Below are 27,495 nucleotides of genomic sequence, written 5' to 3' on the forward strand. Positions count from 1 at the left end.
AATAATATTGCAATATATATTAATCTTGCGCGCGCGCGTGTGTGTGCGCGTGTGTGTGCGCGCGCGCGCGCGCGCGTGTGTGTGTGTGTGTGTGTGTGTGTGTGTGTGTGTGTGTGCGTGCGTGCTTGTTTTGTTGTTGTGTGCGTTGTGGGGCCTGGCAACTGCGCATGCGTTGTTCAGAGCAAGTTGAAAGGGCGCCAGCCGCCATTGGGGGTGGCCAATGTGATTTTGGTTCCGCCCTCAGTTTCTCTAATATGTCCCAACTTGTCCCACCATGCTCCATGTTTATAAGCAGCTATACATTGGTACAATATCGCTTTATATACAATTGGTTTGATTTAATTTTTCCCGACATTTGTGTGTTGTGTAATAGCAACACGATTTGTGTTCAATAATAATACGTCGTGGTTGTTTATAGTACTTTACTCACAGTGAGAGACAGAGCTTTAGCTCTGTTTCGTTAGCCTGTTGGCTAGCACGGATTTGTTTTTGTTTACATCTATCTAATGTCCGGGTGAGTATAGCCTCTATTTTTATTATCAGTACCCTCCCTGTTTGTTTTAAATGGACTCAAATAGATGAATAGTTTGAGCTGTCACACTAATTCATGCTTACGTTAACTGTTTAATTGTCGTCCAACTATAGCACAGCTTCGGCACAAACAAGGGACCACATTCTTTTCGCTCCCATGCCACCAAAATGTGGAACGCCCTACCAACAGTCATTAAGACATGTGAATCCCTTGACTCCTTCAAAACCGCCCTCAAAGGGCACCTACTACGGACGGCTGCAATTCGAAATTGGCCCCCGTAAAATCTGAATCCCTCACCCACCCCAGTTTCTTTTACCTCCTATGATGATTTCCTGTTTTTGGCTATATACTGTAGAAGTGTATATTTGTACGTCTCTAAATGTTATGATGAATTGAACATGGTGGACCCTATTGTAAACAAGTGTAAACACTGGTTTACTGTCGTTAACAGTTTTGTATTGAGTTGTGCTTGAATTGTACTCTAAGATCTACTTCAATCAATCAATCAAAGTTCAAACCCACCACATGATTGATTGATTGAAATATTTATTAACAGTTTGCAGAATTACAGTACATTTCGAGCACGACTCAATACAAAGACTCAATTAACTGTGAGTGGACGACCCAATAAAGCATTACACTTGTTTACAAGAGGGTCCACCTCGTTCAATTCATCAAAACATTTAGAGACATACAAATAGACACTTCCATATAGCCAAAGAACAGAACAGGAATTCATCAAAACATCAGTCAGTCGAACATGCAGTAACCAGTGTCAAGTTTTTTCATACGATATTTCACCATGCATGATATCTTTCTCTTGCATATTAATATTTGGCTTCATATTTCATAATAAACACGTGTGTGAAGAACTAAAGTACCAGTGGAGTCAAAAGTTTGTGTACAAAATCAAATATCGCAAAAAAACAAATTTAGATTATCATATTTAACCAGCCAGCCAGCCAGGCATACACGGGTATGCACTAAACAGGCATCCACTGGTTTAGTATTTGCACTTTATAGTATTTGTTATGATTGATTGAATACTTTATTAGCAGGTAGTACAGTCAAAGTATTGATAAAAGGGTTCACCGAAATTACGAAATAATAATTCTTGTATTTATTCCATATTATGAATTTGTTTTATTGCTGGTTACGGACACATTATATTAAGATCCAGATAATCTAATCACACAGAATTTAATATTTCTTTGGGAACAAATAATAGATTGATTGAATATGCATCCCATTCTGGACGGGAACCCCTTTTGGTGTTTTAACTAAGCATTATGTTATACTTTAGCTATTGGAAAATAGCAGATCTACAAGCTCATAGCGCGCCACCGAGTGGCGCGCTACGAGCTTGTAGGTCTGCTATTTTTGAAAAATCGTAAAAATGCGGCACAAATATTTGAATATATATTCTTTCAGAGCGAACGTTTTTTTTTATTTCGACGTCAGGCCTAAATGGGTTAACTTGTGACTTTTCCTTCAGCTCTCGCAGGACTGCAGTGAAGTGTGTTGAGAGGTGGAGCGATGCCACCGGTGTCCCAGGTTGAGGTGTCTACCTTGTCCACGGAGGGGGGAGCAGGGGACGGTGGAGGAAGGGGTTTGTCCCGGGAAGACTGTCTCTGTCCCATCTGTCTGGACATCTTTCTGGAACCAGTGACTCTTCCTTGTGAACACACCTTTTGCAAGGTTCACTTTTAACGTTTTCTCCCTGTATACTATATGTCTGTCTGTCTGTCTGTCTGTCTGTCTGTCACTCACTCACTCACTCACTCACTCACTCACTCACTCACTCACTCACTCACTCACTCACTCACTCACTAACATCACTGTTGGGTGTTTGTATCATAAATCATTTTGCATTTCTTGGCTCCAGTGCTGTTGAGGTATATTAGCTCTGTATCACAAAGATATACACACCCTCCCATGTTATCATTTGAGATGATTTTGTATCTCGGTTTAAACGACTAAAACATTTCCTAAAGGGTTCTATTTTATGTTGTTTAGCGTTTAAATGTTTAGAAGTCACGCCCCTACATTGCTGTTTTCCTGTCTTTTTGTCAGGCGTGTTTCCTGGAGTCAGCGGACAAGGCGTCAATGTGCTGTCCTCTGTGCAGGAAGAGAGTGGCTACATGGTCTCGTCTACACAGCCGGAAAAACACTCTGGTGAACACGGCGTTGTGGACACGGATCCAGGCCGCCTTCCCTCTGCAATGTCAGAGACGCATCAGAGGACAGGAAGGAGGAGACGAAAGCCAAGGTAGGGAGGGACAGACCAGTGTTGTTTTCGTCGACTAAAACTATGACGAAAAATGTTCGTCGACTACCTTTTTTCACTGACGAAAATTTCGTCAAGAAATAAAAACTAGACTAAAATGTTATAGGAAGGGACTAGTGGACAAGAGATCTACTATAAGTCATTTTACACTTGGTTGCATGCTGTGAGCTTGTAGAACGGCTATTTTCAGCAAGTGTAAAATCATCCATTACGACGGCGTCACGGCCCACCAAAATACATTTTAGTCGACTAAATCACCTGTAGATTTAGTCGACTAAAATCTTACGATATTTAGTCGACTAAAACTAAACTAACACTAAAACATTCCAGGTGACTAAAATGTGACTAAAACTAAATGAAAACTATTCAAGAGACTATGACTAAAACTAAAATCAAAATTTGCTGCCAAAAACAACACTGGGACAGACAGACGAGTATGGTGATATGTTATGATAAAATGGGACCAGTTCTTAACTTCTAAAACAGTCGGAAGAATCCGAATTTATTGACACATCAAAGGTTTACAGAAGTGGGTTAAATGTTTTGTTTGTACAGGCTGTATCATTTTGTGGTTTTCTTTTCAGGACTTCTCTTGTTACTACAGTCAATTCGTATCTGTGATACTTACATTTCCTTGTTTTTGTACTACTATTGTAATAATAAGTCTTCAGACATAGAGGTGGTCAGAATACTTGTGGACTGCTAAAGCAACATGATACATTTACATTTTCTTAACTAGTTATCTTCCTATACTTCTTTTACATAAACTAAAATTACAGTTCCTTTAAAATATCAGTCTTTTCGTTCAGTCATGATTCTGTCTTAATTGTTGAGATAGTGTTTCACGGCGTGTTTACTGAGGGTGTTGACGTGCGTGTGCGTGTGCGTGTGCGTGTGCGTGTGCGTGTGTGTGTGTGTGTGTGTGTGTGTGTGTGCAGTATGTCTCTCCAGACCCCCCAGGGTCAGTGAGCCAGGAGAGGTGAGGAGGGAGTATGAAGATCAGATCAGTAAGGTAACTTTGATCACCAGCCAGTATCTTCAGTATAAAACCATACAATGGATATGTATTGTTATATGAACACACTTCATATAATGGATATAACAGTGTTTATCAATCAACTGCATAAATACACCTCATATAATTGATATTGAACTCCATGAACAATGTAATACATATATTTCGTGAACAATGTGAAAACACTTTCCATAATGGATTCATTTGAAAGTTGACTTTACTTTCTTCCACTCTCTCTCTCATCCCCCACTTTCATCTCCTCCTCTCCCTTCTCACCTCCTTTGCTCCAGTGTTGTTTTTGGCAGCAAATTAGTTTAATTATTTAATTATTATTTATTATTTAATTGTTTAGTTTTAGTCATAGTCTCTTGGAATAGTTTTCATTTAGTTTTAGTCACATTTTAGTCACCTGGAATGTTTTAGTGTTAGTCTAGTTTTAGTCGACTAAATATCATAAGATTTTAGTCGACTAAATCTACAGTTGATTTAGTCGACTAAAATGTATTTTGGTGGGCCTTGATGCTGTCGTAATGACTGTTTTTACATTTGCTGAAAAATTTCAACATGCAACCAAGTATAAAATGACTTATACTGGATCTCTTGTCCACTAGTCCCTTCCTAACATTTTAGTCTAGTTTTTATTTGTTGACGAAATTGTCAATATATTTAGTCTTAGTTTTAGTCATCATAGCTTAGTTTTCATTTAGTTTCCATTTAGTTTCCGTCAGTGGAAAAAGGTAGTCGACGAACATTTTTCGTCTTAGTTTTAGTCGACGAAATCAACACTGCTTTGCTCATCTCTTCCTCTCCTCTTAGCTGGCCGAGGAGAAACGTGCCGTGGAGGACGCCGAGCGGTCAGCCAGTGAGGAGTACATCAAATCGCTCCTGGCTGAAGAGGAGCAGAGGCTGGCAGAGGAGAGGAGGAGACAGGAGGGGAGAGAGAGACAACTTGAGGACGATGAGAGACTGGCCAAGCTGCTCAGCCTCGAACTGGTGTGTGTGTGTGTGTGTGTGTGTGTGTGTGTGTGTGTGTGTGTGTGTGTGTGTGTGTGTGTGTGTGTGTGTGTGTGTGTGTGTGTGTGTGTGTGTGTGTGTGTGTGTGTGTGTGTGTGTGTGTGTGTGTGTGTGTGTGTGTGTGTGTGTGTGTGTGTGTGTGTGTGTGTGTGTGTGTGTGTGTGTGTGTGTGTGTGTGTGTGTGTGTGTGTGTGTGTGTGTGTGTGTGTGTGTGTGTGTGTAAGAGAGAGCGAGACGGAAAGACACAAATACATTTGAATGACCAACCAAGCAGAATAGAGTTCAGCCATTGTCGATTTGATCATCATTACTTTACTGGCTGTTTTAAATGGAATGTTAAAGGAGAATTCCATGCTAGAAGGCCTTTATTTGTAGTTGTTACGTCCCCACCAAAGAGGTCCAGGTGTTATTTTGTGTACGGTATATCATTTATATACACTTATACTGTAGTTAGTGTAGTATGTGTGTGTAAAATGTAATATCTCTCTCTCCTGTAGAACACCAGTCCCATCTCAGAGTCTCAGATCAACGTTGTGTAAAATGTAATATCTCTCTCTCCTGTAGAACACCAGTCCCATCTCAGAGTCTCAGATCAACGCTCGAACCAACATCGGATCAGCGGCCAAGAAGAAACACAAAACCTCTGTTGGAGACATACAGAAGTACCTTAACTAATACTATTAGCACATTTAGCGAACACTACAAGCATCTTAAAGGGATAGTTCAGATTTTTTGAACTTAAGTTGTATGAAATACTTGCCATTAATATAGTGGTTGCAACTGTATTAATTGATTGCCCGAGTCCTGTGGTGGGAGTTCTGCTCTGGTTTTGGTGAAATATCAAGTAGTTCCGGTCATTTTGTGGGGGGCACTGGGGGCCACGCAGTAAAAGTAAATTAATCCACAAAACTAACGTAATTTGTATTGTTGACCTATTTCTAAAATATTAGTGCAATTCCGTTCTTTTTTTTACCCCTCTATCACACAGAACTATGTTTTTTCTGTCCATATCACTACGCCCAAAAAATAGTTCCATGTGATAGAGGGGTCAAAATGACAAAATGACCGGAACTACTTAATATTGAACAAAACCAGAGCAGAACTCCCACCATGGGACTCGGGCAATCAATTAATACAGTTGCAACCACTATATTAATGGCAAGTATTTCATACAACTTAAGTTAAAAAAATCTGAACTATCCCTTTAAATATTACTCAGGAAGAGATATCTTGTTGCACATGCTGTACAGTATGTGTCGTCATTTGATGTAGATCCTAAATAGTTCATATGTTATAGTGTTGTTGTATTGAATAGGCTTGCGTAGCCAGATGATCAGGGACCTCTCCATCGGATACATCTGCTGACAATAGAGCACCGTATCCACTAGAGGGCACTATCGCCCTGCGTCACAGGCACTTTATTTTTGGTCTAGGAATCCCCAAAGGCAAATCTTAGATTTTAAGAACTGTGTTCCAGAATTAAGTAAACAAACCACCCCGTCGATTTGTGGAATCCCTAAAGGCAAATCTTAGATTTTATAAGAACTGTGTTCAGAAATAAACAAACCACTCCAGCGATTTGGACATGAAGCATCAACTGACAGTGTAAAAGCACTAATTTATCCAAAGATATATATATAAATCATCAAATGTAACTCAATATCAAAACGACACAGAGTCATATAGCTGGCAAAATCCCTGGGGTGATTTGTTTTATTTATTTTTTTATTTGGGGACGACACACACCGTTCCAACACAAACGATAACGCGGTGACCCAGGGGTAGTGGGAGTGAGGTCAGCACTTCACTCAGGACTACTCTATTTGGTTCTATAATATAATGTCTTTGTATTTGAACCATTTCCAAATCATTTCGACCCACTATTAGCCCATACATTGTATTTACTAGATGTACAGTACCCAGACAAATCAGTCGGCGGAGATTTCTAACCACAATATTATTACAACTGATGTTCAAGTCAGGTATTCTGCTTGTAATTGAATACAAGGTAAATTACAAGCAGGTTTTCTGAACAACTTGCACATCATGGGTTGTTTTTTTGTACATTGCAGCTTAACGCTCCTGTTAACCCATTCAGGCCTGAAATAAAAATAAAAAGTCTTCTGAAAGGATATATATTCAAAGATTTGTGCCGCATTTTCACGATTTTTCAATAGCTAAATAATGCTTAGTTAAAACACCAAATTGGTTCCCGTCCAGAATGGGTTAAATTCAACCCTAGCGTTCCTATTCTAGGCTTGTCATAAAATGGGTGAACATTTAGCAAAAATAGTAGATCTAGTGGCGACATGTTGCAACACGAGAGATGCACAGTAGATCGGCTATCACTGTTGGTGTGTAAAGCCCATACCTCTGGTTTTCTTTATTTTTTTACCTTTAATGTGTGTGTGTGTGTGTGTGTGTGTGTGTGTGTGGGTGATGTGCGCGTGTGTGTGTGTGATGTGCGCGTGTGTGTGTGCTATGTGTGCAGGTTCTTTTCTCCAGTTAGGGTCTCCACCAGTTCATCGGACTCCAGTCCAACATCCTCCTTCATGGCTAACAAGGTGAGCTGACCAAGAGATTTTGCAAATTGAACAATGCCTTGTTCAAAAGGCATGGGGCTGTATGTATAGGAGGGATTGTCTCAGACCTCTAACCCCCCCTCGCATCTTGGCTGTCCTATTTACGGTCTCCCTTTTCGAGGGAGAAAGGGTAGGAGAGACACAGACGGTAGGAAAGCTGAGATGAAGTTATCTGTCCTACTGTCTGTTGTCTCTCCATCACTGTCTCCCTCTCAGTTGTCCTATGTCTCTCCTGCACTGTGTCTCTCCTAGAGTCTAGTTGGATCTCCGGTTTTAACCCATTTTGGGGCAGGAACCCCTTTTGGTGTTTTAAGCATTGTGTTATACTTTAGCTATTGGAAAATAGCAGATCTACAAGCTCATAGCGCGGCACCGAGTGCTGCGCTACGAGCTTGTAGGTCTGCTATTTTTGAAAAATCGTGAAAATGTGGCGCAAATCTTTGAATATATTCTTTCTAATCTCTGCTTCTGGGGGGTCCCTGGAACAAAATATTTTCAGATGGGGGGGTCGACGGCCAAATACAGATAATTGTGGGGGTCCTTGACATGAAATAGGTTGAGAACCACTGACATAGAAACACGAGGGTTTTCAGAAAACTGTCATGATTTAGAAGACTTCTGTCTGTTCTCAGGTCTAAAATGGGTTAAAATGTTGTTTTCACCTCCAGGAGAACATCATCCACTCCCAGAGCTCGACTTCGCTGTCCAGGGACCCGTCTGAGTGTCCCACCATGCCCCGGTTGGACTACTATGGTCAGGAGACGGATCATTCAAGCACTCCACCTGGGCCTACAGCAGCCTCGTTGGAACCAGCACTACCATATAAACACCAATCGGGTATGGAAACACTTCAAACCTCCCATCAGTAATATAACAAGATTAGACGGGCCTAGTTCAGCACAAGTAAGACGCGCGAACGCGGGAAGCGAACGCAGCTCGTAAATTGCAACAACAATTAGAACAAATTTAAATTTAAATTTAAATTTAAATTTAAAAAAAGTTTTCTAGTGTGTGTGTGTGTGTGTGTGTGTGTGCATGTTTTTTTGTGTGTGTGATACAGCTGCACCCTCTGGTGGCGGGTGGGTGGTGTCACAGACAGGTGACACACAGACAGACAGACAGACAGTTTTGCCTAGCTTCCATAGTAAGCTGCTCATTGCATTCGCAATGAGCACGGATTCAGATTCTCTTCTATTTGTGTTCTGTTCTGTTCTGGTGGCAGGATGACTGTGCAACAAGGCACAGTAAAGCAGTACAAAAATACAATAAACTAGAACTATACATTATGTTATTTTATCGCAAAATGTGTTCTAAACAAAGCCCTGTTTTCACTAACCTTTGAAAAATGATAGAATATTGTTTGAAAGACGCAGTAGAGTACAATTTACAATTTAGGCATTTAGCAGACGCTCTTAATCCAGAGTGATTTACAGTATGCAAGAAAAACAACAACATGTATATACTAGTCATCATGAATCATACGTGAGCTAAGAACCAGTGGAATGTCTATATAATGAAACTATGCGTATATATAGTACTATAGAGTGCTATGTCTACATAAAATGCTATCTAAGTTACATAATTATTAGATTTACTAAAAGTAATCCAACTGAAATTAAGTCAGTAATTAGATTAGTAAACCGTATAACGTCAATGTGTACACAGCAGGTCAGTGTACATGTCAGATGTTGCTCAGTAGTTGCTGAAGTACCGCTCAGAGGGTTGGAGTGTTTGCTCAGACTGATGAAAAATTAGAGGGAGCATTGACTGCTGTCCAGTGTTGTTTTTGGCAGCAAATTTAGATCAGTCATAGTCTCTTGAATAGTTTTCACTTCGTTTTTTAGTCACATTTTAGTCACCTGGAATGTTTTAGTGTTAGTCTAGTTTTAGTCGACTAAATATCGTAGGATTTTAGTCGACTAAATCTACAGTTGATTTAGTCGAACAAAATGTACCTTGGCGGGCCTTGATGACGTCGTTTTTTCACTTGCTGAAAATAGCTGATCCTGGACTCATCTATTGGATCTCTACTGGATCTCTTGTCCACTAGTCCCTTCCTAACATTTTAGTCTAGTTTTTATTTGTTGACGAAATTGTCAGTATATTTAGTCTTTAGTTTAGTCATCATAGCTTAGTTTTTATTTCGTTTCCATTTAGTTTTCCTCAGTGAAAAAAGGTAGTCGACGAAAATTTTTCGTCTTAGTTTTAGTCGACAACAACAACACTGCTGCTGTCAGTCTTCAGCAGGGAGAGGGAGTGATTGCTACACATGTGATCTTTAACAATGAAGCCAGTCAGTCACTGACATTGACTATAATGGGTACAGTGTTGTTCAAACAACAACCATTTATGCTGTTTTCCTTGAAAACAGGACACGATGGTCTGAAGCATGATTTTAACAGCGTATGGCAAAACGACCCTCACTTTTTCTCCTCTCCTCTCTCGCCATCCACCAGCTGATGTGGGGTCTGTCCAGAATCACTCAGACAGAGATGGAGCGATGGCCTCTTCTGGAAAGAGAAAGGGTTCTGAAATGGATCTGGAGAGGTGTACCAAGCGACCATGCTCATCCCCTTCCTCCTCCTCTTCATCTCTCTCCTCCTCGCTGCACCTCCACGAGTTGCTCCAGCAGCAGCTCGAGGAGGAGTTGGCACAGCGCAGGCATCAGGAGGAAGAGGACAGGAGGATGGCGCTTCTCCTTCAGAAGACCTTGGACAGAGAAGAGAAGCGCAGAGCCACAGACCGCAGCAAGGGTTCCAAAAATGCCTACGGCCTTCGAGAAAGCCCCAACGAAGACCGTCCCAAAAGGCGCATTGAGATCAGTCCCGATGCCAGCGTGACCTCTGGATCCTCGGATACGGTTGAACCAAACGTGTCCAGAACGAAGACCGGGGTCACAGCTGGCACCAATAGAAGTAACAATCAATCAGAGAAGCCCAAGAAATTGACGACGCTCAAGGAGATGTTCGACAGGCGGGGAAAACACTGAGAATAGAATATGTTTATGAGGCAGTGTGAGGTGTTCTGTATTTGAAATGCTGCAGGAGGTTCAAACCCTGAACAGCTCCAGAGTTATTAAAACATATTTAGCAGTTAAAGACATTTTTACTTTTTGGTTATTGGAAACTTGTTTATGAACTTTAACCTTTTAGAAAGTCAAAGAACAATGTTTCTGCGGTTTGGTGTCCAGCATGGGCGCCTCCCACCGGTCCTGTCACTTGGGACTGGAATCACAATAATTCCCTTAGAACAATTTAAACGGGACTAAAAAAACAACAACCTGTAAGCCATGGTATTGGACTCTTCTTTGGACATGTGCTCCTTCCACAAGTAGCACAGTGAGAGGACACAGTGAGTCTGCCTTATTCCATGAAAGTTCTAACATTTGATTCCCCGGTGCTTGCAGCCCTGTAGCCGCGGCCGCGTTCTGCCGCTGGACATTTCTGAAGTAGATGCTGCATCTGTAGCAATGCTGCTTGCTGTGATTTGCTTCCTATACATTTATAGCTTTATTTAAGCATTTATTTTCTTTGGTAATTTGGTCCCCACTGATAAATATCATCTGAACTTACCCTTCCTGACTATTAGGAGCCATTTATACAGAGCCCGGCGAGCAACTGGGAGATAAGTGTCTTACTCGGGGGACACCGTGGGGCGAACTTGGAACCTCCTATTTCCCAGATGGCCTCTACCCATTCAGCTATGGCAGCTGAGTCTGCAAATCTTGTATAATAATCTTATTGTCTCCACCAGGCTGAAGGCATGGGGAGAGAGTATGTTTTGCACTCCGTCCGTCCGTCCGTGTGTCCGTCCGTCCTTCCGTCTGTGAACAGCTAATCTCCGGCACCGTTAACCCGGTCGATGCCAAATTTTGCACACACACACCCTGGATGCCAACGATGAACCTCTGCCCCAAAATTTCCAGAACGGCCTGTTATAGCGCCACCAGGAGGCCGCTTTGTGCAAAACAAGTTTTTGGACAGTACACCTACAGATTTTGTCCAAACATCACACAAATTAGTACACAGTCTCTCTAGAGCCATTCAACGAAACGGGTCTTTCAGATTTCTCAGACCTGATTGGCTAAGATTGGCTTCCAAAGTTCGCAGGAGTGCTCAGTTTCAAACAAAATGCTGCAAATCATGAACACATCGTGTGATTTCCGTGAAATTGTGCACGCACATTCCCACTAGGCCAAGAAATGCCACGTGAACATTTTCAACTCAGCCTCATGGTGGCGCTATAACTGGCCGAAAAGTGTTTTTACCTCTAACTGCACGGATCTGTGGATAACTTTGTATGCCAAATCCCTAGAGGCCAAGGAAAAACCTTTGCCTGGAATTTTTCACATCTGCTCTTTATAGCGCCACCAGGAGGCCGACATATGTAAAACACATTTTCTAATATTACTCCTTCAGATTCAATCCAAATTTCACGCAAATCGGTACACACGCTCTCCATAGTCATGTGATCAAGACGGGTTTGTTTGATTTCTCATGATCCACCCTCATTGGCTACAATTGGCTTCTAAACTTTTCAGGAGTAGCCCGCTTTGTACCCGTTTTGTACAAATCGCCACAACTACTCAACGCAGCGTCCGATTGTGGTGAAACTGTGCATGCATATTCCCACTAGGCTTTGGAAGAAATGCCTCTTGACAGTTTTCAAATCATTCTCATGGTGGCGCTACAACAGGCCAAGCCGCGTCTCTCTCACACACACACACACACACACACACACACACACACACACACACACACACTGGTGGAGACCTGTGCCCAGAAGGGAACTTTTTCTAGTTTAGCACTGTTTTTATAACTTTTTAAAGTTATGTACAAAGTGCTTGTAAGTTGTAATTGTATACTACAGTTACTGTAAGTGATATCAGACAACAGAGCAACGGGCAATGAAACTAATAACACAATGAACATACATAAGTTGGTATTGGATGCACTTGTGCTGCCTTGGGGGATAAAAGGCTTTTTTGTAAAAAAAAATGTGAGTTTTAAAACTGGTTGGTGAGACCAACCTGAGGCCTCTGACACAACAAACCTTTTTAAGGTAGATTGAACTTAATGCAAAGAGATGTAAAACTCTTAAAGGGGCATTCCACTCATTTTCAACATTTTACTATGTCATTAATATACCTTAGAGCTGTTGTGTGGAAATAATAAAAAGTCCCCCCATTCTGTGTTTCCTAGAACTAGAGGTCTGAAAAAAATCATTAACATGGTGATGACATCTTGATGATGTCATCAAGATGTGTTTCACCATGTTAATGCTTTTTTCATAATTACAGTTCTAAGAAACACAGAATGGGGGAGACTTTTTTATTATTTCCACACAACAGCTCTAAGGTATATTAATGACATAGTAAAATGTTGAAAATGCGTGGTTTTCCCCTTTAATGATAAATCTAAAGTTGGGGGCGGTAAGTTGTTTGTGTGCATGCTCAGCGGAATTTAAGGCAAGAGGGGAAGACACTGAAATATGTCTTATCACACATTGCACTCTCCCTGGCAGTGATATTGTTTTATTAGAGGGGCAAAGCTAGCTTCATAAAGGGAGTATAGTAGTATAAGTAATCTTGATACCTAATACAGGAGGTTACTGAAAGACAAGTGAAGGGCGTGTGGTTGTTGGATTTGCAGAGCTATTGATAGGAAAACATGTATTTCTTTTGGAACCAGAAATAACTAAAATCTTCAGTGATGGGGATTTAGGTCTTTGGATTGTGTTGAGTAGGAGGTTTTCTGTGTTTAAACAAATTCTATTTATACCAGTGGTTCCCAAACCTTTTTAGCCCGTGACCCAAAAGAGAAATGTGATGTCTCCCTGGGACCCACACTAGTGAAAATAGCAGATCTACAAGCTCAACAACGCGTCACTTCACGCCACGTTGTGAACTTGTAGATTGGCTATTTATTTTCACTACTTCTTAAACATTTTGTTTTCTAATTTATGGACTTTCTTTGATTTTTTCGTTTTCTTCATGATATTACTGAACTCATTGAATTTGGTTTTAAGTCATGAAAAATTATGCCTTTTTTGGGGGGGAACGTTTTTTTGAAAATGTTTTGAAATTATAATTAAAAACAAAACACAAAGGGACCCACAAAGCAGATCTACAAGCTCATATCGCGGCACCAAGTGCCGCGCTACGAGCTTGTAGGTCTGCTATTTTTGAGAAATCGTGAAAATGTGTCGCAAATATATAATATATTCTTTCAGAGCGAACGTTTTTAACTCAAATCTTTGCTTCTGGGGAGGTCCCTGGAACGACATATTTTCAGATGGGGGGGTCGGCGGCCAATTACATATATTTTTGGGGGTCCTTGACATGAAAATGTTTGAGAAACAGGTTTTTCAGAAAACTGTCAGGACATTTGTAGAATCGTCCTCAAAACCAATCCATGAATAGAGGTTTATGATCTAGACTAGGTTGGCGTAAAAAAAATATATATATATAAAAAATAAAAATATATAAATATATATTTTTATTTTTATCCTCTATTCATGGATGTGTGTGTGTATATATATATATATATATATATATATATATATATATATATATATATAGTACCTTATTGGAAGGATACACCCCTTGAGATGCCTCAGCTCATTTTCATTTATTCCCCTGCCAATGTTTTTCTTTCTTTTCTTTCACATTCGATTATTCGTGTCCTTATTTGGTCATATAACGTGATTTCACAGAGTCATCTTTTAAAGGGCCATTGATTCCCACGGACGGGGCCGTGTGTGGACGTGAGTAATCCAACAACCAGCCTACATCAGCGTTAATCAGCTGACTTTCATTGGAAGTGAGTTTTCTCTTTAGATTTGACTAATGTCTGGATGACTAACCAAAACCATTAGCTGCCGTCTAATCATTGGTTGGTCTAATTATTAGATTATTAGACTCTAATAATCTATAATATATAAATTAACCCATTCTGGGCGGGAACCCCTTTTGGTGTTTTAACTAAGCATTTTGTTATACTTTAGCTATTGAAAAATAGCAGCTCTACAAGCTCATAGCGCGCCACCGAGTGGCGCGCTACGAGCTTGTAGGGCTGCTATTTTTGAAAAATAAATGGGTTAATTGAAATGTACACAAGTTTGTTCATGTGATGCTGAGGACGTGAGAAGTCTTGTTGATTTGACAGTCAGCATAGAAGCTCCTACTGTCCACCAGGGACGTGCACACATATAGACATCAAAGGGGGCTTCAGGCCCTTTAAAAAAAAAATAGAACAAATCTATTTTAGCCTGTGCTGAACTATTGCTGCTGCCATTTAGCTATGTATGAGTTAATGGCATTTATATCTCTGGGACCCCAATTTATATCGCCAAATCAATGTGTACAAATGGACCCGTTAGGTTACAGATCCATAAGGGTCCATTTGGTTCCTAACTATCATTTAGGTGAGGATCTCCCCGGAACCCCCTCAAGGACGACTGGGGACTGTTAAGGGGCCTTTGGGCAAGGCAGCTAACTCTTCAGTTTCTATTGGCCCAGAAGAATAGATTCACTTTGGATGAAGTTATGAATGTTATTCCCCAAATGTACTGCTCTGGTGAGAATAAGGTCGCAAATACAAGCGCAGACCAAGGCACAGATGGAGGGATTACATCGACTCACTGGCCTTGGAACCTCTCGGGATCCCCCAGGAGGAAGTCACTAATGTTGCTCTGGAGAGGGAAGTCTGGAGCTCTCTGGTGGAGCTGTTGCCCCCACGACCCGACTACAGATAAGCGGTTGAAGATGGATGGATGGATGGATGGTGAGAATGACGTGATGTCTGTCTGACCATCTAACCATGGTACTTCCTTGTAGTGGAGAAGTGAGGTAGGTGTTATTGTGCTCGAGATGTTGTGGTTTGAGTACAACTTGTGACTTTTCTGCATGTCACCCCCCCAACACCACCACACTCATCCTTGTTTCTTTTGATTGATGACCAGTTTCTGCTAACTTCAAATACTATGGGACAAAAGTCCTTAAAGCGTGTTCCATTGTCAGTGGATTAAGTAACGGAAACTTGCAGTCTCTCAGTCAGCAGGTAACTGTTCTTAATTTCATAATGACCTTGTGAGTGCAGACTGTTTCTTAAGACAGTTTCTAATACGCCGTATAATAACACATGGATGTGTTTCACACTGCAGGGCTACTCTGCTCTACAGTAGAGCCCCACTATATACTGGATACTGGAACTAGCATTACATTGGGGAAACTACATAATACTAAATACTAGACTGAAAGTAGGTTTCCTATACAAAGGCAGTTCAAAGTGTCTCTCTCTCTCTGTGTTTGGTTGAGTGGCCGGTAGATAGGCCAGCTGGCAACCGTGAGGTTCCCTGTTCGATCCCGGGCTCCTCCATTTTTAATGTTGAAGTGTCCTTGAGCAAGACAGACTGAACCCTTAATTGCTCCCAATGTGCAGGTTGGTGGTTGTAACTTGTAAGGAAACCTTACGTGGTTTCCTCTGCCATCGGTGTGGAATGGGTGAATGTAATGCACAATCTATGTCAAGTGCTTTGGTTAAAAGCGCTATATACATGCACCGTTTACCATTCGCTCAGTCTGAAGTCAATTGAGGAGATTCTGGCCTGTGACAGACCACAAGTAGTAGGCCTAAGGGAAAGTAACTCTTCACTCCTATCTACTGCTGAGGTGCCCTTTAGCAAGCAATCAGTGGGACACTGATTGACGCATGATCCAGAAGGATCATGCGTCCAGTAAACTCGCCCTGGATGAAGTTTAGGATGTTCCCTAACTGCACTGCACAGGAAGTTCCATGTCGGTCTGCTGTCCATCTAACCACAGTGCCCAGAGACACACTCATGGACAGAGAAGTAAGGAATGTGCCGTTGTGCTCGAGGTGAGTGTCTGGGTACAACTTGTGAGCTTATAGCTGCATGTCACACCAAACCACACAAGCATGCAGTTCTCATTGTGACTGCTTTCTCTCGTTTATGATGTGTTTGTTCTCTAATGCACTGGTTCTCAAACATTTTTGTCTCGGGTCACCCCTAAAATACGCTTTTTCATCAACGTGCAACTTTATGTCAAATATGTAATTCTTAACCCCCCTGAGATACAATGTCACGAGGAAGAATATCTGTTTCCATTAACCCATTTTGGGCGGGAACCCCTTTTGGTGTTTGTTATACTTTAGCTATTGAAAAATAGCAGATCTACAAGCTCATAGCGCGGCACCGAGTGCCTCGCTACGAGCTTGTAGGTCTGCTATTTTTGAAAAATCGTGAAAATGTGGCGCAAATCTTTGAATATATTCTTTCAGAGCGAACGTTTTTAACTCAAATCTTTGCTTCTGGGTGGTCCCTGGAACAACATATTTTCAGATGGGGGCCAATTACATATATTTTTGGGAGTCCTTGACATGAAATAGTTTGAGAACCACTGACATAGAAACAGGTTTTTCAAGAAAACTGTCGTTTAGAATCGCCGTCAGGTCTAAATGGTTAAGACATATTAAAAGTAACTTATTTTGGCGTAACCACTTAGCATCGCTACACTGAGGGGAACATTCACTAGAAATGGCAAGTTTATACACAGATGCAATTCAAGGTTTTTAAAAATAAATATGGCATTCAGTGACGTATCTGAAAACATATCTAAAATATAATATAATGAATTTTGGGGCAGAGCATTTTACATTTTTAGAGCACATTTCTAATCCCTCATGAACAATGACTACAAGAAATTACAAGAAAACCTAAATAGACAGACAGGATTTGCACAATTTCTTAGTTAAAAGTACATATAGAAAAGAAAATGTGCTTGATGTCATGTTATATGTTTATTTATATGCAAGTTTAGATATAGTGTGTATAATATTGTGTCCAGTGAAATGTTTAATGTATTTCTACTGCGTACTGCCCAATATACGTATAGTAAGTAGAATACTGAGTACAATATAATAGTTAAAAAAAAGTATCAGTTCTAGTAGTAATTTGTATATTAACTTATACGTTATAGGTTGACACAAAGAGGACAGGATTCTACAACTTCTTGTAATTTGTGACTGTTCCCAGTTGTATTGTTGAGGTATATCCATTTAGCTTGCTTAAGATTCCTATGATGATGATGAGAGTCAGCTGTGCGTGCGTGCGTGCGTGCGTGCGTGCGTGCGTGCGTGCGTGCGCGCGCACACACACACACACACACACACACACACACACACACACACACACACACACACATTATTCCTATGGGTAAAAGTCCCTATTCAAGTTGCTCAGATAGTTCTAATGAGGTCAGTGGGGAGCACGGTCTTGCTCATGGACACAGTGCAGGGCCGGGAATCAAACTTGGGACCTTCTCCCCCCCCCCTTGCCACTTCTTAACCCATTCGGTTATGGCCGCCCCACAGATGTGGTGGATTATTTTGCTGGTTCATTCTGTATAGGACAGTCAAATTAATTATGACCTGATTTTCCCTGCAGGCCTCGCGGGTCTGGGTTTTACCATGGTGAGTCAGAACACCCACTGCCTGCACTGCACTGTTTTTAGATCTGACTTGTCCCAAAATAGAACCAAAACATGGAAGTGGACATTCAACAACATGGTTCTCTTACAGCAGTGGTTCCCAAACTTTTTCATGACAAGGACCCCCAAATTGACACTAATTAGCCCCGCGGACCCCTCATTTGAAAAGGTATGCCAGGGACATCTCCATAAGAGAAGATTTTTACGGCTGTAGTAGTGATTCTCAACCCGTTTCATTTCAAGGGCCCCCAGTTTGACATGCATTAGTCTACCGACCCCCATTTGATGACATTTCTATCTCTGGGACCCCAAATTATATTGTAAAATCAATGTTAATTTAACTGAGAGTGTACAAATGGAACTGACGGGTCCATTTCGTTCCATTTGTACACTCAGAGTTACAGACACACAAGGGTACATTTGGTTCCATTTGTACACTCAGAGTTACAGACCCATAAGGGTCCATTTGGTTCCATTTGTACACTCTCAGAGTTACAGACCCATAAGGATCAATTTGGTTCCATTTGTACACTCTCAGAGTTACAGACCCATAAGGGTCCATTTGGTTCCATTTGTACACTCAGAGTTACAGACCCATAAGGATCAATTTGGTTCCATTTGTACACTCTCAGAGTTACAGACCCATAAGGGTCCATTTGGTTCCTAATCATCATTTAGCTGATGCCAGGCGGGTTCCCAGGTGGTCCCCATCTAAATTAGTTATAGCATAAACATCAGTTTAACCCTTTATTTTATAGGCTATACTTCAGCTATTTTTGAAAGACTTTTAATTAATTAAAAAAGGCTATTAGGGAGTTTTTTCATTATAACTTATTCTTATTTTTTTTTATGACATTGTCGGAAATGGACTTCCATAGAAAGGTTTAGAACATAAGTGTATTTCCTGTTTCCATACACACTAAGACTGTGTGTGTGCGTGTGCATGTGTGTGTGTGTGTGCGTGCGTGTGTGTGCGTAGGGGTTGGCATTCTGGACCAGATATATATCTCAACCTATTCTCTTCCCTTCTTAGTTCTGCTCCTTAACCAGACTGTCCACATCACTGCCGTCTATCAGCGTAAGTATCAAACCCACAACTAGACGCTGCACTTTCTGTTCACTTTTTCTGCTTCATGTCTGATTCTCCGCAATCGCAGGAATACCATCCACTTTGACTCTGGATACTCTTTTACTATATTGATTTATTGTAATGTTGCTGATTTTGGATCTGGTCCTTGTATACTCCTTATATGTTTGTGATCCTCTTCTTAACACTGGTTTGAAAAGGGTGGTTTGAAAAAGGTTCCATTAGTTATTCGGCACTTTATAGCCGCACGGACCACAATTTGATTACATTTAGCCTCTCGGACCCAAAAACGTATAATATTTTGTTATCGTTGGATAAGATTTTGTCCACAGTTGGTACCGTTAGGAGAGATAACAGGCAAACGATCAAAAACAACAATTATTCTATCTATACATTCTCTAAGTGTGTAGACTTCTTGAAATGTAATTTTACTCTTTCAAGAGTTAAAGATAAGGATCCATTTGGTTATTAACTCTCCATCATTTAGCTGAGGAGTTAATGGGGACCACCTGGAACCCCCTCATCAAGGACCACAGGATGAAAGCTCTTAGGCTTCATTCACACGTACCAAACACCAATCAAGCAATGTTTGGTCGTTTTTTTGGGCCACCACAATGCTTTTCCAATGGGAGTCACATGGTTTGATCAAACATTTGTGTTTGATGGCTGATTGCTGATTGCTCCCCCCTCATCAAACAAAAATGTTTGGTCAAACCATGTGACTCCCATTGAAAATGAATTGGAGCAGCAATCAAAAAGCAATCAGGCATCACACACGGACCGAACATTTGTTGTGTAGGTGTGAACTAGGCCTTACTCACTGGTGGTTGATTGCAGTGTTGCTGATGTAGGATCCATGATCCACTCCTTATGGTTGGTTGTGTTGTTGCTGATGTAGGATCCATGATCCACTCCTTATGGTTGATTGTGTTGTTGCTGATGTAGGATCCATGATCCACTCCTTATGGTTGATTGTGTTGTTGCTGATGTAGGATCCATGATCCACTCCTTATGGTTGATTGTGTTGTTGCTGATGTAGGATCCATGATCCACTCCTTATGGTTGATTGTGTTGTTGCTGATGTAGGATCCATGATCCACTCCTTATGGTTGATTGTGTTGTTGCTGGTCTAGGATCGGATCCTTTTTCAATAAGAACTTACTGGAATGTGTACTGTAGACTCAGGAACCCCTTTTGGTGTTTAAAGCATTATGTTATACTTTAGCTATTGAAAAATCTACAGATCTATAAGCTCGTAGCGCGCCACCGAGTGCCGCGCTACTAGCTTAAGTTGTAGATCTGCTATTTTTGAAAGATCGTGAAAATGTGGCGCAAATCTTTGAATATATATATATATTCTTTCAGAGCGAACATTTTTAACTCAAATCTTTGCTTCTGGAAGGTCCCTGGAACAACATATTTTCAGATAGGGGTCGGCAGCCAATTACATATGATATTGGGGGTCCTTGAAATGAAATAGTTTGAGCACTACTGACAGAAACATAGGTTTTTCAGAAAAACTGTCATGTTTTAGAAGACATTTGTAGAATCTAACTTAGGTCTAAATGGGTTATGAACTGGACTATGCACTGGGCAGCCAATACCAACTGGTATACGGTATACTATGTAGACTACTTTATTACTTTAACAAACACAATAATTGGTCAGCTACTAAATAGAAGGTTTAAGCTACAATAATACAATAATAATGCAACAAATGAATTGTGGAATGTGCAGTGGTGGAAAGTAACTAAGTACTTTTACTTAAGTACTGTACTTAAGTACAATTTTGAGGTATTTGTGCTTTATTTGAGTATTTCCAATTTCCAATACTTTTACTTCTACTCTACTACATCACAGAGCTAAAATTTGTACTTTTACTTCACTACAATTATTTGAAAACTTTAGTTACTAGTTACTTTAGAGATTTAAATTTTTATTAGAATACATACATTAACCACTTCAACCCTATACATTTCGGCCATTTGAAAAAAGCCGATCTACAAGCTCTCAATGCGACGCATTGAGAGCTTGTAGATCGGCTTTTTTCATATTTAATATAGATCAGCTATTTTCAATAGATTTTCTACACATTTTGAACTTGTGAAATGGGACATTCTGCAATATGAATACCAAATGGACCCTTATTGGTCTGTAACTCTGAGATTGTATAAATGGAATTTGGTTCCATTTGTACACTCTCAGAGTTAAATTAACATTGATTTTACAATATAAATTGGGGGTCCCAGAGATAGAAATGTCATTAAATGGGGGGGTCCATAGACTAACGGATGTCAAACTGGGGGTCCTTGAAATTAAACGGGTTGAGAATCACTGCTAGAGCCGTAAAAATCTTCTATTATGGGGGTCCCTGGTATATCATTTCAAATGGGGGTCCGCGGACTAATAAATGTCAATTTAGGGGTCCTTGACATGAAAAGGTTTGGGAACCCCTGCACTAACTATAACACATATCTACATTTCTTTTCTTTTTTCTTTATCATTTTTATCCCACGATTTTGTAACTCATTTTTCACCCCTGTGTCAATTATCTAATGTGATCCTGGGCTCTACACACCCTCCGCCAACCTGGGGAGAGCAACGGACTTGAACTCATGCTTCCTTCATGCATGAGTGTCCAAGTTGCTCCTTTGCACCTGACAGGGGGGAGTTTCCCTGGTTGGACGTAGCGCGTGGAAGGAACACGTTATTCCAACCAGTTCCTTTCCCCTCCATCAGGCGCCCCGGCTGGCCAGGGGGGGCAGTTTAGAGACCAGGATTACTGCATGTTTTTTGTGAGGGTATACTATACCGACCCTATCTTATCAAATCTACATTTCCATTGCATTGTGTTCTAAGCAGTCCTGTGGTGGAGGATGTGTGTGTCTGGCTGTGCTCGCTGCGTGGGTCTCACTCTGGTGCCGCTGTCGCTCATCTGCATGCTGGCCAACGTCCTCCTCCTACTTCCTGCTCTGGACAGCCACTTCCTGTTGGAGGGTCACGTGACCAGGGAGGCCACCTGGTCCACGGGGATCTGGGCATCTGGATTCCTGGTGTGTAATAATTGTGTGTGTGACTGTGTGTGTGTGTGTGTGTGTGTGTGTGCGCGCGTGTGCGTGTGAGAGAATGAGTCACTTAAAGAACACAATGCATATTTGGTGTGTGAATGCATCATCTCAGAATGTTGCAATGTGTGACATACGTGTGATGCATGCCGGCCACTCATGAAGTGTGTGTGTGTGCTTGCGTGTGTTTGTTAATCAGGTGCTGGTCGGGTCCAGAGCGATTGTCTCCAGCAGCACAACGAGAGGCTGCTGTGCTTTTAGAACTGAGGTCAGTAACGTCAATTCTAATTACACCTAATGACTAACAGCTGCTGCAACTACATGCAGTCACTATGACTAGACTAAGGCACACCTGCTGTACAATGGAGGGTATGCGAATGCATAAAGTGAATGGCAAAAATCGAGTGGCAAAGTGAGTTTAACGTCGTTTAATGCAATCATATTGGACTTCTCTGTGTGGATGTATGGGCTGTCAAGGCCAGAAAGTCGTTTTTTGGCACTCAGTAGGCGCATAACTTCCTGGTTTGATGATGATGTCACGTGCATACGCTCTATAACAGCATCAACTTCTCACACGTCACATCTTACGCTCACAAACGCTTGCATTGCAACATTCTGAGATGATGCATTCACACACCAAATGTGCTTTTTTAAAGTGACTCATTCTCTCTCTTTCGCACTCTCGCACGCACGCACGTACACAACTACACACACACGCACGCATACGCACGCACGCACGCACACACGCACACACACACAGGCAGACAGAATTGTCAGTAACGACAATTAATGACTACAGCTGCTGTCTAATGACTACTAATGCATGTCAAACTGGGGGTCCTTGAAATTAAACGGGTTGAGAATCACCGTATCTTTTCAAATGCGGGTTAATAAGTGTTGTGTTGTGTTGTGTGTAGATGTTGTGTGTGGTGTGTTACTCGTGCGTGTGTATGGCAGCGGCAGGGCTGTGTTGTGTAGTGAGCGGTACAGGTCTGGTCCAGGGACCGCTCTGTCTCTACAACTCCTCGTCCACCCTCACCTGGGGAACCCCACTCTCACCGACACCCGATGGGTAAGAACACACACACACACACACACAAATACGCAGTGGTGTAAAACAGTGGTTCCCAAAGTGGGGTCCGTGGGACCCCCAGGGGTCCTTGAGAGAGTTCCAGGGGGTCCCCCAGCAAAATGATAGTTAGGAACCAAATGGACCCTTATGGGTCTGTAACTCTCAGAGTGTACAAATGGAACCAAATGTACACTGGAATCAAAAAGTTTGGGAACCGCTGGTGTAAAAACATACTCAATTTATTTAGTCCAAGAATCAATACCGCAGTGGAAGAAATACTGTTGTTACAAATGTAAAGTCCTGTATTCAACATTAATTTTACTTGAGTAAAAGTACTCATTGCGTAGAATGTAAGCCGGAACCAGTTTCACAAAATGTATTTTTGTAAATTGCAGATCGTACAAGCTCAGGTCAGCCTGTGAGCTTGTACATCGGCTATTTCCAAACAGCCACTTAAGTGGTTTATTGCGACCGTAGGTCGCAGTTTACTGTGACAACCTGCATCTCCCGTCAGTCAGTCAGTCACGCCTCGTGACACGCTCCATATATGGCCAATTTAGAATTCATTACATATGTTGATCTGATCTCATCAAACCATTACATCTCCATATATGGAGCTGACCGGTCTGACATTCCATATGTTGATCTGACCTCATCAAACCCTGTACACTCAAGACACGCTTGTGGCCACCTCTCGGACACCAGATGAATAGTTTAACTCCTGCTTCTTAAATGTGCCGTATTAAGAAGCTCTGTTGTTTCAGTGTGACCTCGCAGGTCGCTTCCTGCCCTCAGGGCATCTTACTGGTAATCTAACTCTATACATTCTCTTGAGTGTACAGGGATTGATGAGGGCCCAGGTAGGGCCGGGGCCTTAATTTCCGGGCCTGTTGAGAACTCGCCGGCTGCCGGGTGCTTGGCTGCACTAATAACTTTGGGGCAGGCCCGTCTAGAGTTTGAATTTGACAGGTATAAGTCAAAAGGGAGACATCGAAGAGGAATGATGGATGGGGGAGGATCAACATATGGAATGAACAGGTTCTGACATATATCCATATATGGAGATCCCCATGTGGCCGCTGCCAGGGGCCAACCAGTGTTGACTTCGTCGACTAAAACTAAGACAAAAAATGTCAACTACCTTTTTTCACTGAGTAAAACTAAATGGAAACTAAATGAAAACTAAGCTATGGTGACTAAGACTAAATAGACTGACAATTTCGTCAACAAATAAAAACTAGACTAAAACGTTAGGGACTATAGTGGACACTGGACAAGAGATCCAGTATAAGTAATTTTACAATTAGTTGCATGCTGAAAATAGCTGATCAACAAGCCACAACACGTCGCAGCGCAAGGTTAGAAGTTAGAAGACTTTGGTAGAATCAGTTCTCATGTCTAAATGGGTTAAATCTCTCTGTGTCTCTCTCTCTCTGTCTCTCTCTCTCTCTCTCTGTGTGTGTGTGTGTAGAAACCCAGGTTATTTGTATAACCGTGCGCTGTGGTCCAGTGTGTGTGTGGAGCCCAGGGCGGTGGTTGAGTGGAACGTGCTGCTGTTCGGCGTGACACTGCTGTGCAGTGGCCTGCAGACGGCACTGTGTGCTGTCAGCCTCCTCAACAGCCTGCTGGGGGCACTGGTGGGACCGTGCTGCTGTAACAACAAGGTAGGAGCTTGTGTGTGTGTGTGTGTGTGTGTGTGTGTGTGTGTGTGTGTGTGTACACGTGTTTGGCCAAACATCCTCACAAGTATAGTAATAGTCCCCAAAGTAATGTGTCTGTGTGTTAGTGTGCGTGCATGCATGCGAGCATGCATGTGCACGTGTGCGACTGTGCGTGCAGGCGTTTTGGGGCGGTTGCGTTGGTTTTTTGGGGGTTTTATTAGATATTTATGGGACTTTTTCTTTTTAAGTGAACATCACCATCTAATGATGTGTGTGTGTGTGTGTGTGTGTGTGTGTGTGTGTGTGTGTGTGTGTGTGTGTGTGTGTGTGTGTGTGTGTGTGTGTGTGTGTGTGTGTGTGTGTGTGTGTGTGTGTGTGTGTGTGTGTGTGTGTGTGTGTGTGTGTGTGTGTGTGTGTGTTTTGTGATGCAGGTCAGTCCATCATGAGCCTGAACGACATTCCCGCCATGTACGGCTAACCAGCACTGGAAGATTATTTAACGTTGTTACTTGTTAATTTATCTATTTCCTTCAGAAAGCACGCAGGCACTTTAAACACACTGGTCTGTAGGCATATACAACTGTTCTCAGGTCTGCTTTTGTCTTCATGTAGGCCTATTTATGATTATATCCATTGTTTGAATTGCTGTTAGATCTTAATTCTGATCATGAATAATAATTTTTCACACACAGTGAAGTTTTTCCGTCCGTCCGTCCTCCTAACACCTCTGCTATCTCTCTCTTTCCAGAGGCTCTTTCTCACCCCCTTCTCTCTCTCTCCATCTGTCTCTGTCAGGCTTTGACATGTCTTGTTTACATCATCTCTCATCCTCTGCTTCCTGTCTCCCGTGGTCGTGTGAGACCAGAATAGTCCCGTCGGTATTTAGAATAGTTCTGTTTGAACAGGTGTTTGTTACGCCTGCATTGGTGATCCATCACATTCTGTTTGAGTGTTGTTGCTGTTGCAGAAATGTGATAGAAGCTATAGGCGAGAGAGATTTCAAGAGAGACGGAGACAGAGCCAATAAATGGAAAAGACATTGGTGTTCCAAGTGTGTGTGTGTGTGTGTGTGTGTGTGTGTGTGTGTGTGTGTGTGTGTGTGTGTGTGTGTGTGTGTGTGTGTGTGTGTGTGTGTGTGTGTGTGTGTGTGTGTGTGTGTGTGTGTGTGTGTGTGTGTGTGTGTGTGTGTGTGTGTGTGTGTGTGTGTGTGTGTGTGTGTGTGTCATTTGTCATCTTGTTGCCTCTCTCAGACCAACAGCTTCAAACAAGACATTTCCGTTGTTTACACAACAGCCACTTAGTTAATATAGAATAGAGTAGAGAGAGAGAGAGAGAGAGAGAGAGAGAGAGAAAGGGATTTCATATCAAATAACTTCTCCTTTCCTCTCATGCTGAGATCCACTTCCTGTCAGGCGCTGGAGGAAGACTCACGCAGAGAGACAGAGACGAGAGAGAGAGAGAGAGAGAGAGAGAGAGAGAGCGATAGATGGAGAGCGACAGATGAAGAGAGGGACAAAGAATAGACAATACAATAGACAAATAGACAGAAATACATTTTATTTTAATTTTCATTCTGTGTGTTTTTGTTCTAGATTTGTTTGGTGCTTAGACTAAAATTAGCTCAGACTAAAATTGGCCTTGAAAGTTCCTTCAGAGTTTCAAAAGGATCATCTTAAATGCACAGTCCAACACCTGCACATGTTGCATATAGGCCCAGATATTTATTTTTTCCTGCTTTAAAATGTACATTGTGTATTTGCTCTGTGCACAACTTCTTGCGCCCGGTCATTGTTAGTGTACCAATGGCCGGGTGTGTTGTATACTTTGTATAGGTTTCTTGAGGTATGTCATGGATGTATTATTTGGCTGTTGTGTAAATTTGACATGTACGGATGTAGCTTTGAAGTGTAATTTTGTTTCTGCCTCTTGGCCAGTTCACACTTGCAAAAGAGACTCAGTCTCAATGTATTTTTACTGGTTAAATAAAGGTTTAAAAAAAATGTCTTGACGTGCAACTTCCTTTCTTGCTTGTTATGTTGTTGTTGTTGTCTTTTGTGGCATGTCAGTGGACTGGGTGTGCTGCAAAATGAATTGCGAGAGAGAGAGACATCTATACTCCAATATCCATATCAGCCCTCCCCTAATGGCGTTTTAAATCATGATCAGAGAGAAGTGCTGATCCTGGAGATTATTTGCTCATTCAACCTGTAGTGTATATCTACTATATAATGCGCCACGTCTCTGTGTGCGTGTGTGCGTGTACGGTGTAAATTACGACTTAATTGAATGAATGACTCTTCCACTTCACCACTTTTCAACCTACCTTCATATAATTGGTCCTGCCTAATGTTCATGATAAAATGCCACAATTGTTTTCTACCTGGTCTGTCGTCTGTGTCTCATAGGAGGGCTGTGGGCTGTGGGCAGTTCAGAATCCCGTCCACCAGTGACAACATCGATTGGGAAATCCAAGCTAATAGTAACTGCAGGCTTTCTAGTCCTGAAAAGTTGCAATGCGATAATGGAAGCTATCGTTCTCACGATAATACAAATCTAATGTCACTGGTGGACGGGTTTCTGTCTGAACTGCCAACAGACCTATCAGAAACAGATGCCTTTATTTGCCATACATGTAAACATGTTAGGAATTTGTTTTCGGTAGAGACACAG

General features: G+C 41.7%; 2 protein-coding genes across 5 annotated transcripts; both read left to right on the forward strand.

Moving 5' to 3' along the window:
• The first annotated feature begins 233 nt into the window (after window positions 1-233).
• On the forward strand, window positions 234-12,576 carry rnf168 (ring finger protein 168). The gene is made up of 9 exons (XM_079514534.1): window positions 234-514; window positions 2,028-2,230; window positions 2,606-2,801; window positions 3,758-3,831; window positions 4,651-4,827; window positions 5,413-5,510; window positions 7,340-7,412; window positions 8,099-8,267; window positions 9,887-12,576. The coding sequence occupies exons 2-9, from the start codon at window positions 2,069-2,071 to the stop codon at window positions 10,417-10,419; spliced, it is 1,482 nt and encodes a 493-aa protein (XP_079370660.1). The 5' UTR covers window positions 234-514; window positions 2,028-2,068; the 3' UTR covers window positions 10,420-12,576.
• Window positions 12,577-16,142: 3,566 nt separating this feature from the next.
• Window positions 16,143-26,818, forward strand: LOC306932663 (transmembrane 4 L6 family member 1). Of its 4 annotated transcripts, none has more exons than XM_079514557.1 (8): window positions 16,143-16,309; window positions 17,898-17,923; window positions 18,974-19,018; window positions 21,887-22,080; window positions 22,292-22,360; window positions 23,010-23,164; window positions 24,636-24,828; window positions 25,257-26,818. In XM_079514557.1, the coding sequence occupies exons 1-8, from the start codon at window positions 16,158-16,160 to the stop codon at window positions 25,269-25,271; spliced, it is 849 nt and encodes a 282-aa protein (XP_079370683.1). In that variant the 5' UTR covers window positions 16,143-16,157; the 3' UTR covers window positions 25,272-26,818. The 4 variants fall into 4 exon arrangements, with proteins under 4 accessions (XP_079370683.1, XP_079370684.1, XP_079370685.1 ...); XM_079514558.1 differs by having other exon boundaries at window positions 21,890-22,080; XM_079514559.1 differs by lacking the exon at window positions 18,974-19,018 and having other exon boundaries at window positions 21,890-22,080.
• The last annotated feature ends 677 nt before the right edge of the window (window positions 26,819-27,495 follow it).

This window comes from Electrona antarctica (assembly GCF_951216825.1).
Source record: "Electrona antarctica genome assembly, chromosome: 11".
Lineage (NCBI taxonomy): Eukaryota > Metazoa > Chordata > Actinopteri > Myctophiformes > Myctophidae > Electrona > Electrona antarctica.

Excerpts from the sequence above, each read along its gene's own strand:
- rnf168 (XM_079514534.1), top strand. The coding sequence starts at position 2,069 with ATGCCACCGGTGTCCCAGGTTGAGGTGTCTACCTTGTCCACGGAGGGG. Across the intron at positions 2,802-3,757 it reads AGGAGGAGACGAAAGCCAAG|TATGTCTCTCCAGACCCCCC; the intron begins GTAGGGAGGGAC and ends GTGTGTGTGCAG. Across the intron at positions 4,828-5,412 it reads AGCTGCTCAGCCTCGAACTG|AACACCAGTCCCATCTCAGA; the intron begins GTGTGTGTGTGT and ends TCTCTCCTGTAG.
- LOC306932663 (XM_079514557.1), top strand. The coding sequence starts at position 16,158 with ATGCGTCCAGTAAACTCGCCCTGGATGAAGTTTAGGATGTTCCCTAAC. Across the intron at positions 16,310-17,897 it reads AATGTGCCGTTGTGCTCGAG|GCCTCGCGGGTCTGGGTTTT; the intron begins GTGAGTGTCTGG and ends TTTTCCCTGCAG. Across the intron at positions 23,165-24,635 it reads CTCTCACCGACACCCGATGG|AAACCCAGGTTATTTGTATA; the intron begins GTAAGAACACAC and ends GTGTGTGTGTAG.